Raw genomic sequence first — 14,331 nt, 5'->3', positions numbered from 1 at the left:
ATATGATGCATTCGTTTTCTTTTTAACTGAAAGTGACAGTTTTAGCTCCGCGTCAGCTTTGGTGGCGGCGTAGCTTTGGAAAGCCGGCGCATGTTTCTGAAACCCTGTGGGCGAAGTGGCAGTGTTACTGTTTCTTCCCAACAAGAAGTTTAAGAAAACCAAAAAAAAAGGAAGAAGAAATTGCTTTAAAACGGAATTTTACCATCGTTTTCTCATCAGTGCAATTCAAACCACACCTTTACGTCTTAACGGGACCCTGAAGATTCCAATTTGTACTTTCACAGGTTCACGATTAGTACCAAGTTTTTGGATAAACAGTGAAAAACAATTGCATTCTAGAAAATATTGCACTAATCATAGCTTTTTTTTTTCTTTTTCTTTTTTTTGATTGAGTTGACATGTTACTCCAATGACAGAGGATTCAAATACACCATATTTGGAATACAAAAGGCAAATGTGACAGAAAAAAAGGAGAGAGAGAGAGAATCCAAGAAGCTGCTGAATTCAACAAAACGAATAATGCAATTTGATTTTCAAGCTAAAAAATGAATCTTCAGAAACTTTTCCGTTCGCCCGGCGGGGCGACCGTCACATTTCCACATCCAGCGGTAAAAACTCGCTAATGCTTCACTAGTTCGTCTTCTCTGAGAGAAATCTGTTAGCTTGGGTCAAAGGAAGGTTTACAGGCTGACGAGCAGGAGTGTGAGAAGGCGGGACGGACTGTAAACACACAGAATAAACCCAGAGACCGCCCCGGTTCCCTTCAGATTCAGGAGATGAACCATTAAAGTTCTCCAATTCCTGCGTTTTCCGACCGGTTTGAGTTTTTAACGCAAACGTCCTCCGAAGGAAACCGGAAGCAGATCCGTACAAAAATACAGGAGTAACAGAAAGTTTGAGTCTGTTGATGGAAGGTCAGCTGTACAAAGACCACTCACTTAGGAAAAGTTGTATGAAAATAGATGTTTGCTGTGGATTTGGTTTTGCAAATCCCTTTTAATGATATCAACTACTTGATTATATTCCCAAAAAAAACAAAACAAAAACAAAGACTGATCTATCAAAGCTTCAGAGAGAAGAAAGGCTCTGGTCTGTCACTCCAACATGTTGGTCAAATTTCTGCAAAGTGTGAATGAATGGTCTGGTTCAATCAGTCTGCTGTTGGGAGAACTAGAGCAGCATGTTTTAACTATATTTGGATATTTATTTCTCACAGAGGAGGCCGTGGAGAACCCTGAATAGAAAGATGGCAGTGGTCTTTTCTTTGTCTGCTGGCCTCGTCTTCTGATATGAAATCCAAATCATAGCGATAAGGTGCAATAAGAACTCACTTCAAGTCACTCTCTTGGTGTTTTTGCCGTTGGTTGTGGGTAAAATAGGCAGTTAAGGTGTGATTTTTTTTTTTTAAATGTTTTTTTTAACCCTTTCAAGCTGCATGAAAAACGCCGCTGCATCTCCGCCCACTTTTCAGTCAGGTTTTTTCTTTTTTCTTCGGATGCTGGATTAATGCAGCTCTGCAGCCCAGAGAATGAATGAAGAGAAAAGGTCCTGAGTGGACGGTCGCTGGTGACGCACACACACACACGCACACACACACACATGCACGCACACGCACACACCTACATGAAGAAAACATCGCTCTTTCTCTCTGCTCGCAGCGCTGTGACGAGGCGTGCAGTGGTTCACACCGCCAGGCGCCCGGGTTCGAGCGCAGACTGTTCCTGTGAGGAGACTGCATGTTCTCCCTGTGCATTATAAGGTAGAAATGATGAACTGCATGCATTTCGACTGAATTGGCCTCGTTTTCTCATTGACGGTCTGAGTGTCGCTGCGGGTGATTGATCGATTGATCGCCTCTGTCCGGGACGTTTCGTTCCTCACTCCACGCCAAAACGATTCCATCTCAACTTTTTCGTTTCAGGGAAGTGAGAACGATCCCCGTTTCTTCATAAAGAGCTGAAACGACGTGGTGAATGTGAGTAAACCTGCAGTTTTTAAGATCTGCACTTCTCACAGGAGCTGCATTCTCGCAGTTTGCAGTCACAGTTTAGCAGTTTTTTTTTCTCAGAAACGTTGTCGTCACAGCTAGAAATGGGCCACAGATCGTCAGCCTCACCGGGTTTTCACGGTTTTCTGCTGCAGACCACAGAGCTTTGGGTTTTTTTTCCGTTTTGTAGAAAGTTAGCTTATGCTTTAGTTTTTAGCAGAATTTCTGGCACATTCTGAAGCTGAAGCGTCTGCAGGAAGATTCTGACGTACACACACACACACACACACACACACACACACGCACAAGCACAAGCACGCGCACACACAGTGTTTCGCTTTCAGAGATTGAATTAGTGCTGTGTTGTTGAACCGCTGGATGGCTGCATTAACCCAAATTAAATACTGTCCCCTGGTATCTACAGAAGAGGAAAAGCTATAAACCCCAAACGCCTACAGACTTACAGATGGAGCCATTGTAACAATTGATCCACGCCCCTTACAGATGAGAAAACAGTTTGCATTGCTTGTTTTTGTGGTGCGAAATACGGATTTGTCTGAAGGGCCAAGGCTAAAAACAACAATGACACGGACTGAACTACAATGGCTGCCACTGTAAATGTATGATTTGTATAATAGCTTAGTATTATCACCAGATGAACAAAGTGTTCCTTCTTCTATGTAAAACTACAGCAATTCAATAGTGAATACCAATAACATTAATAGAAAAAAACAAAATCTAAACATATCAGAGGAAAAAGAAAACTAATAATAATGTAACTTCCTCTGCGGAAAATAAACCCAATCCATAAAAATTGAAGCGGAGAGAGCCTAGTGCAGTCACTAATGTACTGTAAACTGATCTAGGACAGAGAAGGATAGATAAAGAGATAGATATCGATAGACTGATTAGCTACTACTGTACAGTACACCACAGACAACACACTCAAGGGTTCAACCTCCACACTTCAAATCCTTTCAGATACCCCCCCTCCTTGTGCAGTAACGGCTTTCCCAAACTCTACATCATTGTCTCTTTGACCCATAGCTGTCGCCGCTATGGAAGATGGGAAAATTTGTGCTAAGGTGCATTAAAACCACAATTCTTCAGACCATCGGCTGATTTTTGTCTTCCGTTAGCTGCATAGGGAACTTTGTAATCGTCGGTTTTCACCAATATGGCAAATCTCTAATTCTTGGTGTTTAGGTGATGGTTTGGTTTTGCTTTGGCGTCGCCACGTTTCAGTTATTTCAGTGCACCGTGTTCGAGTCGTTGGAACAACGTGTTTTGGTGATTTTTACGTCGTGGCTACAAAAGGCTGTTTGATTCCAAGACTCCAAAAACCACATTCTTCAGATTATTCGCAAAAAAAAAACAAAAAACAAAAAAAACAAAACAGCTGGTGGAACGAACAGATCAACCAGCGTGTGACCGAGGCGGACGCTAACTGGCCGCGACGTGCTCACGTCAAACAGGAAATCAAACAGATCTGAAATGCGATCACTACCCTCAGGAGAAAAACCACCGACAGCCAACTACTCCCAAAGTATCCCAAGAAGATTTGAAAGGTGAAACTTGTGTTTTTTTTTCTTTTTCTCTTCTTTAAACCCTTATCAGTCCACCAGAAAGACATCGACAGACAGACAGACAGAAAGCTAGCTAGCTCCAGAAGCGTTTGAGAGGACAGGAGAGGAGAGGAGAGCGATCTCATGGAGAGCCTCCGCCTCATTCCTTTACATCATGGTCTCTACGATGGTGTGGGTGGGGGCCTTCAGCAGCAGCCCCTTGTTCCCGTTGGGGTCCAGAGGGTAGGCCAGGTCTTTGGGGCCACGGTGGTCTGCGGGACGGGAGCTGGCCCCGCCGCGGACCGGAGCAGCCACCGCCTTGATCCTCTGCAGGAGGGAGGAGGAGGAAACACGCTCAGAGTGAAGCTTCGGTTAATTCCACCAAGACGACGGCTGGTACCGATTCGCACTGACCTCGATGAGCGGCCCGTCAGATCGGATGATCTTGATGACGACCACCATGGGGATGCAGATCATGGAGGCCAGGGCCAGAGTCCAGCCGATTCCGATGGCCCAGTCGGGATACTGGTACACCTTGTTGTACGTCAATGGCTTGTATTTGACCAAAGAGAAGATAAAGCAGCCCTGCAGGAAGCGACGCAGCGTGAGATTACAGGAAGGACGGCGGGCCACCATGACTGTGTGTGTGTGTGTGTGTGTCGCTGCAGACGTTATCTGATCAGCCAGACGGTGGAGAAGGGCCGTACCATGCACAGTAAAGGAGTGACCACAGTCCAGCTCCATTTCATCCAAGGATTTGGTCTGTAGCCCATCATGTCCTCAAGAGCATCGTAGAAATTATCAACGCCTGAAAGAAGACCAACCAATCTGTTAAACCTTCAAAAATCTACTTGAAATTTTTGTTTTCTTTAATATTATGTGACTGATAGTTGAGATTATTTGCTTTAGTTTAGTGGGTGGGTCTTTTTTTCTCTTTTTTTTGTTTTTTGCTTTTGTATAAAAATTGTTAAAAATCTCGATAAAGATATTAAACAACAACAAAAATCTACTTGAAATATCCAAGATAGAAAGACAGATAGATTATTTATGGTAATAGTATTTCATTTTTCCTAAAAATATCTTTTCTATGATAAATTATCTGCTCCAACAGGTTTAACTGTTTCTCACTGAGACACATGACAAACTGCGTTTGACGTTAAACTGTCCGCTTGGCGCGGTCGTACTCACCATAAACCCAGGCAACAGCTACACATTCAAAGAATGCCACCCACAGAAGGCACACACCGCTCGCTGCATAGTAGTCAAACAGCTGGAAAACATACATGCCACCCTGCAGACACACAGCACAAAGAGCAAAGAAAGAACACCCAACGTCAGTTCAGCACCGTGCTTCCAGCAACAGGGATCCAAGAATCAGAGGGACTCAAACGCAGGATTTATTCCAGTTTTTGCCCCATTTCTTCTCCCGATGTTTCTCTTGACAGGATGATAAATGAAGCGGGCGAGCGGCCGACATGTGGGCCCATGGGAAGGTCGCCGTGCACGAGCATGTGTGCCCTCACGTGTACGTCCGGCGCGAAAAACAGCTAATGATCATGGGAATCCCAAAGTTGAATCAGGCCAGCGCTTCCATAAAAAGACGGCGCCATGGGAACCGAGACGGGGAGCAGAGCTGGGCAGGACAAGATGGCGATGGAGGAAAACACAAGGTGAAAACAGGACGATCCGGATGTGGGCTGTGACGTTCGCCAGATGATTAGGAACGCTTTACAGAATTCCAAGAAATACAAAAAAGCTTTTGTTTGATTTGAGTATTTTGAGAAATACCCTGGAGGCCGTCATACATTTGTGTTCCGAAGCAGAGATGCTGTGACAGACGCCTATAAGTGGAAACAGAGAGCGACTGGGAGGAAGCTGACAGTAAGAATAATGCAAACCAGTATTTCCAGACAAAGTGGAAAGTTACTGACACACACGTGAAACTGCAACTTTAACTTCCTTATTATTTACTGGGGACAGATCAGAATTACTCTTTAAAATAACATGAAAAAAATAAAGATGATGACTGTAGTTTGGTCCAGCTGTTGTTCATCACTGAACAGTCAAGAAACTTTAATGTGTATTCCAGCTAAAATGTTGCCTTTAAAGCCCAAGAAAAAAGTAATACAATTAAAAAAACAAAACAAGAACAACTGATACACTTTATTTAAACCATGACCCAAGGTCATATCTTAAGAAGAAAATTGCATCCTATTTCACACATAAATAGACGTGTGTGTCATCTGCATATCGGATTAGACTGAGGCAGTATTTCCTCATGAGAGTCTCATGACAACGCATGAGCAAGGTGAAAAGTCTGGGTCCTAACACAGAACCCTGAGGCACTCCGTGATCCACCAAAGACTGATTTGTTTGAAACCGGCTTTCAGTTTCTTTATTCCAAATCACATGATTATTATGATAGCTGAGCTCTAACAGGACAAAATATAAGGAAAAATAAAACATATAATTCGAAGAAAATTGGCTTCGGAACCTTAAATTCCAAGAGAAGAAGCTGGAAAATCCCAAATAAATCAGCAAGAAACAGGGAGGGAAAAGATGTGAGGGCAATGGGGGCATCTGGGGAGGAACATACATTAGATTAACCCCGGGGGGGGAGGGGCAGGGGGCAGGAAGTCAAGTAACAAAAACACATACCGGATTTAAAAAAAAAGACATAAAGACTGAAGATTTGGAAAAGCTAAATCAGATCTGTTGTTTCTATTAATACCGAATGAGGGGAAGGGAAGTTCTCATGACTCGACGGTATAAATACCCCCTCTCCCATCTCCCCGGGGAGCCACGCTAACAGACTGTTGTTCTGCTGTGTCGAGCCGAGGGCCGCACACCGAAACCAGGGCGGCAGCGGCTGTACGGGCAGACGCCGTCCACGTTTATCTCATCCAGCAGTCCATATTAGAAGTGTGTATGAGACGGGGGAGCCAGAGATTTCCGTTATGTGTGTTGTTTATGTCAAATTGTTCAGGTCTGATCACCGCTGAAACTTCCACTTTTCCATTGGAAATTCCCTTTTTTTTTTTTAGATTTATGTGTAAAACTGCAAATTCTGTGTACAATATTTCAAAATATTACGAGATTTATAAGATAAATTGTTTTCTGAATGGGAGAAAATAATAATTAAAATGTAAAACACTACTAATTCAAATGTTAGGTGTGTAGAAGCTGATTGACTTTTCAGTGATATTCATTTTTTGAGGGAACTTGTATTGATTTGATGGCTTTGCTAGTTTTGCAGTGAGCTTATTTTCTTCCTTTTGAAACGTTGTGAGCCACATTCAGAAAGCTTTGAGCACACTGTCGGTTTCTGTGGCTCTTGGTGCTGTATTTGCGTGGCTGCTATTTGTTGGCGCGTGTGCGTTCTGCTGATTGTTTCCGGCGTGTTCTTACCTTGGTAACCATGGTGAGTCCCAGCAGGTAGCTGATGCAGCAGATGATTGCGATGAAGACCTCTCTGCGGTAACCCTTCCGTAGGAAGGACGGATACAGATCCACCAGTGATGTGATCTGCCCTTCCACCTCCACAAACTGACGGGACAGGAAGCGGATCAGTCACTGCGACACTGATTTCAGACTTTATGCAGTTGCAGCGTAAAACTGAAACTTCTCTGAAATGAAAATGTGAAAACGACCTCGGGGGTCTGAACTCAGATGGGTTGGACTGTTTGTCACTTTGAAGCCGACTGCAGCGGAAGTGTTCCTGCTGCGGTTTGGCACAAATTCAACCACGTTTTGCTCTCATTAGCTCTTTTTTTGCCGAGTAGGGGTTTTTGTTGTTACACTCAATCATCTGGGGTTTTATGTGAATGACTGTAGAGCTTTGCCGTGGATTGCACTTGAATTAAAAAACAACAATGATATAATAGTTGCATAATTGAATTTTGCAGAAAGGCAGAAAATGCATTAAGAAACTGCTGCTGGTCCAAACACAATTCAAATGCTGTTTTTCCAGCTTCTTTTACACGTGATTCGCTTCCACAGCTGGGCAATGATCCCTGGAGGTTTAGCTAAAGGGCACATAAAAACTGCCAGGAATGTCATTATCATCAAATGTATTTATAGAGCGCCTCTCAAAATCAGAGAAGAAATGAAAACCAGGTTTATCAGGGTTTCTTTTGCTCGTTTCTTTATCGGTTACAGCGTTTTCCTCTAAAAACACATCAGGATAAAATCCTGCTAAAAGCTTCTTGAAGAAATCCAGGGAGAAGTTTTGTATATTTACAGAGTTTGTTCAATTTATAAGTTGTTAAACATGATTTTCAGTCAGTTTTTCACTTTACTGGCAGATTTTTCTTACATATTTCTAAAGGGATTGGTTGTTTTTTAACAGTAAGCAGTGAAAAACTCAGCATTTCCAAACAATTCAGTGAGTACTGTTCTTTTTCCTATGTGCAAAGCTTCAGTCGAGTCAAACATGTGGGTTGTGGGCCAGGCCAGTAAAATAGAGTCTGAATAACCTTTAAATGTAAACCTGAGCTCACCTGACTGTCGAGGCCAAGCAGCAGCAGCATAATGAAGAAGAGGATCGCCCAGACTGTCGGGAAAGGCATCATGGTTACAGCTTTGGGGTAGGCAATGAAGGCCAGGCCTGGACCTGCAGAAGAGCAGGAAGTGGGGTATGGAGGAGGGGGGGCGGGGGGGAGAGCAGACAGGGGGGTGAAGGGGAGGGGCGGCGTTAGCGCGGCGCGATAGGCTCATCTGATCTGCATCCCTGGGGAGGGGGTGAGAAGAGAAGCCCCAGACGATGGAGACGCAGAACAAGACGTGAACAAGCTTTTCTTTACATGTGGAGTGTGACAGAAAAGAGGCATCGTCTACAGCACGGCTGTACTCACCTCCCGCTTCAAACACAGAAAAAAACACACGACAAACTGAACGCACCCAACACAAAACACAGGATACACCACGAGGACATCGCTCAGAAGGTCAACATTAGGAGCAGAACACTTTAACAGTGATTAATTCTATACAGTTTGTCATTATATGTATAACCAGCAAAAAAAAAACAAAAAAAAAAGACAAAATCAAAAATCTGTAAAGACAAGCAGTAAATTCAGTTTGTCAGCAAAGTCATCACTCGAGCCATTTTGCATCCCCGGCTGGAATAAGCGTGACCCTTTCTCTGAGGGATGCAAAATGACCGATTCAAAACAGCAGCAGACGCAAAGGGAGTGGCAAAAGGCTTCTTTTGTTGGTCTAATTTCACTGCTACAGTGGGAACTGTAAAACAGAAGTCGAGGAACAAGGAAGCAGCCGGGACAGCAAACATATTTACAGCTGATAAAATGAGATAAAATGTTCCCTTTTTTTTTTTTCTTTTTCTTTTTTTTTTTTTTTTGAGAAGAGAATTATGACAAGGCATCCAACCAAACACCGCGTTGACTCAAGAAAAGGGGGAATCTGGACTCTATCAGCCCGTTGAGTGAAGCTCTGTGAACAGTCAGTTATTAGAGTTTAACACTTCGCACATGCTGAAGTCGGCAGAAACACTGACGTGAGAGAAGCAGAGCTTCCGTCGCATCGGGATCGAGCCGTGTTAAAACTGGCTCTGAGGCTTCAGGACCACTGCTTTCTGCCACAGTCTCCCTTCTACAGGGGTCGCCAGAGTGTTAAAGTGGGAGAACCGGGACTCGAACCCGTTCTCTGAGCATATCCGTTTATCTGACACCATCTCTTCTGCTGATTGACTAAGAGACAAAAGCACATTTCTGGAAGCTAAAAGCACACGGGGATCGGCCCACTCGCCAAACAACGGCGGTATCGGACAGTTCTGTAGGCGTCGCTCCAGAACTGGGCGATATCTACACCGACTGGGCCGTCAGCACCGACGCTTCTGCACGGAGCCCACGGTCCTGATTCACACAGGAATCACATGGAGTCGAATCTGTTTCTATCAGGAGGAAATAAAGTTTCTGTTTGATGCAGGAACATCACACATGGACGGGTCGCTCTTCACAAACAAGCTCCAAACGTTTGACCTTTCTGTTTTCGCCATTTATAAAAAAAAATAAAATAAAATAATTCTGAAAAAATTCATGTGATTCTTCTGTAAGAAAGAAAAAGGGTTTTGGGCCTCATGCAAGAAGTTTTAACGTGAAGTAAATGTTTGGATCAGAACAAATGATCTGGGACGAGTCAAGCTGCTACGCAGATTATTACTTAGACTCAATATTAACGCTCAATTCTTAAATGATGTTTTTTTTAATTTTGAAGCCTGATCTTATCATCACTGTATATTTGATCTTGATGTTCAAAGTGAAGGCTTCATTATCTTCCCTCATGTCATTTATGGCGCAGGAAGTCAAGTGGCTTCCCAGTTTTAATATCTGATCAGAGCCATCGATCCAGGAGAATGGAGCCGAGATCTGAAACATTCATTTTGATCTTAATACCAAATATGATGTATTTAACATAAACTGCACGCAAACATCAACTATCGTCCCCTGGATTCTGTTTCTGTTTCAGAAAACCAACTTTCCTCCATCTGTCATTTATGTCATTTTATTATCATTTCCCCTAATTTTATCTTTCATTTCACTTTTAATTTGTTGATGAAAATGATCTTATTCCTCCACTTCTTATTCGGTACTTCTGTTCTCTATGGCCTGTTTGCTTTTCCCTGAACAGTCGGGGTACAAACACATTTGAAATCCATCACCTTCAGAAGCATCGTTCACACAGAAAATACATTAACTTCAGCGCTACAGCTGATTCTGACAAACTCCCAGGAAAAGTTACGCAAACGGAAAGGAAAATATTGTTGCATGAGGCCCATTACTGGGAAAGTAAACCAGGCTAACTGTATTCCCTTTAACAGAGTGAATGTCTTAAGGCTGCAGCAGTGCTGCTGGATAGACGGTAGCGTAACGAAAAAGAGCAGCTGACCGTTGCATGGAGGGAGAAACAGTGCTGAGTTCCTGTCTTTACCTGCTTTATCTCTCTGTGGATCCTGTAAACAGAACAAAACTGACAGGGTCGCCTCTTGCTGGAGTTAAAAATGGAAAAATAAATGATCACAACAGCTCTGATGCCAGTGCGTAAGGTAAAGAATGAAAGATCAACAAAAATAAAAACATCTCAGAAAGCAAACTTTCAGCACTCTGGCACAAGATGCACTCTGCCCTGTCACTTCCCTCCAGAAGGGGAATGAAGCTTCTGAAATCTGAGTCTGGCCCTGAAAACACGTCTTCAAGGTCTCTCCCACTGCCCCATCCAAAGCATCGCTAACAAACAGCTGCCTTCTCACATTCTGCTGTCGTCACGGAGTGTTTGATTGCGGAAGTTTCCATATTCCGATGCCGTCATTTGTCATGAAATCAGGGGAATCCGTCCAATTTGTTGGAAATTGAAAGCAAACAGGGTGATTCTCTGTTGGGTTGTCTTTGGTTTCGTTGCTGTTTTTCCCTTCATTATCACTGTTGTTTAATTGGTTAACCAGGCAGCAGCGCCCACCATCGCTGCCGCCGTTGTTTTTTTAGGACCCTCGTACCTGACTCTGCCACATCAGCAATGTCCACCCCTTGCTCTTGTGCCATGAAGCCCAGGACGGAAAATATTGCGAAGCCAGACACAAAACTGGTACCACTGTTGAGGGCTCCCAGCAGCATACAGTCCCTATGTCACACATATGTCATGAGGAGGATTTGTTAATGAACACACAAGGATCCCGTTACCCTCCCGCCCCGCCCCCCCGCTCTCCCCCACTGCTAAAGCCCCCTCACTGTAAACTAACGCCTCACCTGTAGCAGTTGTATTTGTATTTGTTGTAGCTCCCCAAGGACGTCATGGCGCCCAAACAGATGGCGTAGGAGAAAAAGATCTGGGTGCCGGCATCAATCCACACCTGTCGTGTATAGAGGGGAGGGGTGGGGGTGGGGGGTGGGGGTAAAGGGAGAAAAAGGCTGAGGCCTGCTGAATGAAGGGGGAAGGGCGATGGTTGGAGTTGGGACTATGCAGGATTACTAGAAGGCTGTGATGGGTGTTGAGTTTGTTCATGAAAAGAAATATGGAGAATCTGGACTGGGACCAGGAGAGTCTGGACTGGGACCAGGACCAGGATGGAGCGGTTTTCACCTCAGGCACCTGTTACCTACCTCTGGGTCCTTGAGGCGAGCGAGGTCCGGGTACAGGTAGAACTTGATGCCTTCAGAGGCACCGGGGAGAGTAACACCACGAATCAGCAGCACGATGAGCATGACGAACGGGAAGGTGGCAGTGATGTAGACCACCTGGAAGAGACCGCAGACACACACCGTGAGGCCGCGAGAGAAAGACATGAGCAGGGAAGCTCCGCCTCGGCCCCCACAGAGGGCACACGTCGGTGAGAATCTGAGGAAGCGGCTTTCCTCGGACTCCGCAGCGCTTCGGGGATCCCCCTACCGCCGACCCGCTTGTGGCATGGTGGTTTAAAGGTTTCCTCTCAGAGACAGTTGACACACTTCAAGTAAAGGTTGAAACTTTCCCTAAGAGACACCTGCTGCCATCAAACACGCTGTCAAAAGAAGCCAAATGAAAATGCTCCATTCCGCCGTTATCGGCAGGACCTCTTCACCTGGAGCCCCCAGTGTCGGGGCAGAAAGAGCAGAACTCAGAACAGAACACAGTCTGTCGTCTCATTCATGTCAATGAATCCGACCCGCGGATATCGCCCGTCCTTTCTTATCGACCTGCTGCTGACGTTGTGATAAACAACATCACATAACACCGAGGAGGATTCACAGGTACCATTAGCACTCCATGCAGTATCTGACCCGATGCTATCAATATCGGGGAATCCTCAATAAAACTGCAATGTTTAGTCAACAATATTTTTGAAACACTAATTATGCGAGTTAGCTATCCAAAGTGCTAGCCCTAACCCTACCTAACTCTAACCCTAACCCTAACTAACTAATTCTAACCTAAACCCACTTAACCCCAATGCTAACCCTACCCCTACCCAACCCTAACTCTAACCCTACCCCTACCCAACCCTAAGCCGGCCAATAATGGAATAATACCAAAAAAGATGTGACCGTTTTAGATGTAATGAAGGTAATTTTCTCTGATTAGGGACTTGTCAGTAACACTGGATGTTATTTTGGGATTACGACAACAGCAGACCACAGGCTGAGCCTTAAATCAATAGCGGTGTGTCATTATCAGTTGGCTTGGGAAACGCTGACCACACTTGGCCTTGTAGAAGCGGTTTTATTACCAGAGTTACAACTTGGAGCAACCAGAAAGCATAAATCACAGCCGGCCGATCAATAAGGAGCATTGAGGCTATAAAAAGAGTCGTCTGAGATTGATCGCCTTTGGTCTCGGGGCAAGTTGTTGTTGTTGTTGTTGTTTGAGCAGCAATTTAATGTGGTTTCAAGTGTTTTCTGTGCACGTCTACCGCAATAAACTGTGAGAAAAGTCGGGCGTTGCACCAACTGAGACGAGTCTGACAGCTCTGCGTTCGGTGATCAGTACTGTATTTGAAAGATTACACAGCCGTGCATGACAGTGTGATGCATCCAGATGTTCGGGGCAGAGATCCGTCGGTCCCCCTGAGAGGTGCTGACACAGTTTGTGCAGTTCTCGATAACTCTGGATCATATGATAATCCCTCAGATGCATCAGCTGTGGCGTGAAGGAGGCGACCCGGCTGCCTTTGGGGAAACATTTATGCAACCGGAGACATTTGTGCACAGCTCTTATCGAGCGTCAGCCTCTCATGGTGTTCAGCTGCTCGTCAATGCATCTCTATTGATATTACCCATTTTTAAAGGTCAGCTAGCATAAAAAGCCATGAATCATATTGGTGCACACAAAACAAGTAGTGATGAAATATTGATTTGGCCGCTGAGGATTACAGACGGATTACAGTAGACGTACCTTTCCGGTGGATTTGACCCCCTTCCAGATGCAGAAGAAGCAGATGACCCAGACGAGCAGCAGACACAGGGCCAGGTCCCACTTGATGGTGCCCATCTCCTCGATGCCTCTGGTGATCCCCAGCACATTGTGTCTGCAACAAACCGCCAACCGAGCCGTCAGGACGGCGCTCCGGCTGCAGGAAGCTTCTCGGACACATGGCACCCTGCGAGCAGGGGCGTGTGTGTGTGTGTGTGTGGTTTTATGTAACTCACTCCCAGAACTCGGTGACGGGGGAGGTGAAGTTGGAGGCGTTGGCGGCCACCCAGAGGGATTTGTTCTTGCGGTAGGTGTCCTCGATGCAGCGGTCGGTGTTCCAGGGCTGCTTGCATTTGGCCCAGGGAAGCTCCGGCTGAAAGCACTGGACACAGCGGCGCGGCAGAGAAAGGACGAGTTACAGCATTTAGCAGGAGGACATCATGAAAAATGTGGATTTAGAGCGTTTGAAGAAAAAAAAACCATCATATTTTGATGAACATTTTGTTGTTGAAGATCTTAAGTAGCTTTTTTAGATGTCTGTACTGTATTGTCTAGTTTTCTGACAACCTTTATTCCCTGCAATTCCCAACATTTACAAACACGTGATTTCAACCTAAAATTGCCTTATTTTTGAAAAAAATGTCACTTGATGAAAACCTGGTGAAGATTTGTCACTAAGTGTGGAATACCAGCCAGAGAAGCGGATCCCAGACGTACCTGGAACAGGTAGTAGAGACCCCAGGCCAGGATGACGATGTAGTAGATGTTCAGAAGGGACACAATCACGATGGAGGCGTAACCGATACCTGGAGAGACGAGAGGATTGGAGGAGACGTTACAAACAGGAGCAGAAGGTCGTTTTCAGCAGCAGCCTAAACAAAG

General features: G+C 44.9%; 1 protein-coding gene across 1 annotated transcript in view; it reads right to left on the bottom strand.

The window, feature by feature from the left end:
- Window positions 1-378: 378 nt before the first annotated feature.
- LOC115387951 (sodium- and chloride-dependent taurine transporter-like) overlaps window positions 379-14,331 on the bottom strand; it is a 28,830-nt gene continuing 14,877 nt past the window's right edge. Inside the window, exons 4-15 of the mRNA XM_030090861.1 lie at window positions 14,167-14,255; window positions 13,686-13,831; window positions 13,432-13,564; window positions 11,664-11,798; window positions 11,310-11,413; window positions 11,060-11,184; window positions 8,052-8,164; window positions 6,961-7,098; window positions 4,741-4,843; window positions 4,260-4,360; window positions 3,967-4,137; window positions 379-3,879 (exon numbers count right to left, since the gene is read on the bottom strand). Coding sequence (XP_029946721.1) covers window positions 3,721-3,879; window positions 3,967-4,137; window positions 4,260-4,360; window positions 4,741-4,843; window positions 6,961-7,098; window positions 8,052-8,164; window positions 11,060-11,184; window positions 11,310-11,413; window positions 11,664-11,798; window positions 13,432-13,564; window positions 13,686-13,831; window positions 14,167-14,255 — 1,517 coding nt within the window. The 3' untranslated portion in view covers window positions 379-3,720. The remainder of the gene's footprint in view (window positions 3,880-3,966; window positions 4,138-4,259; window positions 4,361-4,740; window positions 4,844-6,960; window positions 7,099-8,051; window positions 8,165-11,059; window positions 11,185-11,309; window positions 11,414-11,663; window positions 11,799-13,431; window positions 13,565-13,685; window positions 13,832-14,166; window positions 14,256-14,331) is intronic.

The sequence above is a fragment of the Salarias fasciatus genome, chromosome 5 (genome assembly GCF_902148845.1).
Source record: "Salarias fasciatus chromosome 5, fSalaFa1.1, whole genome shotgun sequence".
Lineage (NCBI taxonomy): Eukaryota > Metazoa > Chordata > Actinopteri > Blenniiformes > Blenniidae > Salarias > Salarias fasciatus.
Note: the sequence above shows the minus strand (reverse complement) of the source record. Positions and strands in the feature narration are given on the sequence as shown.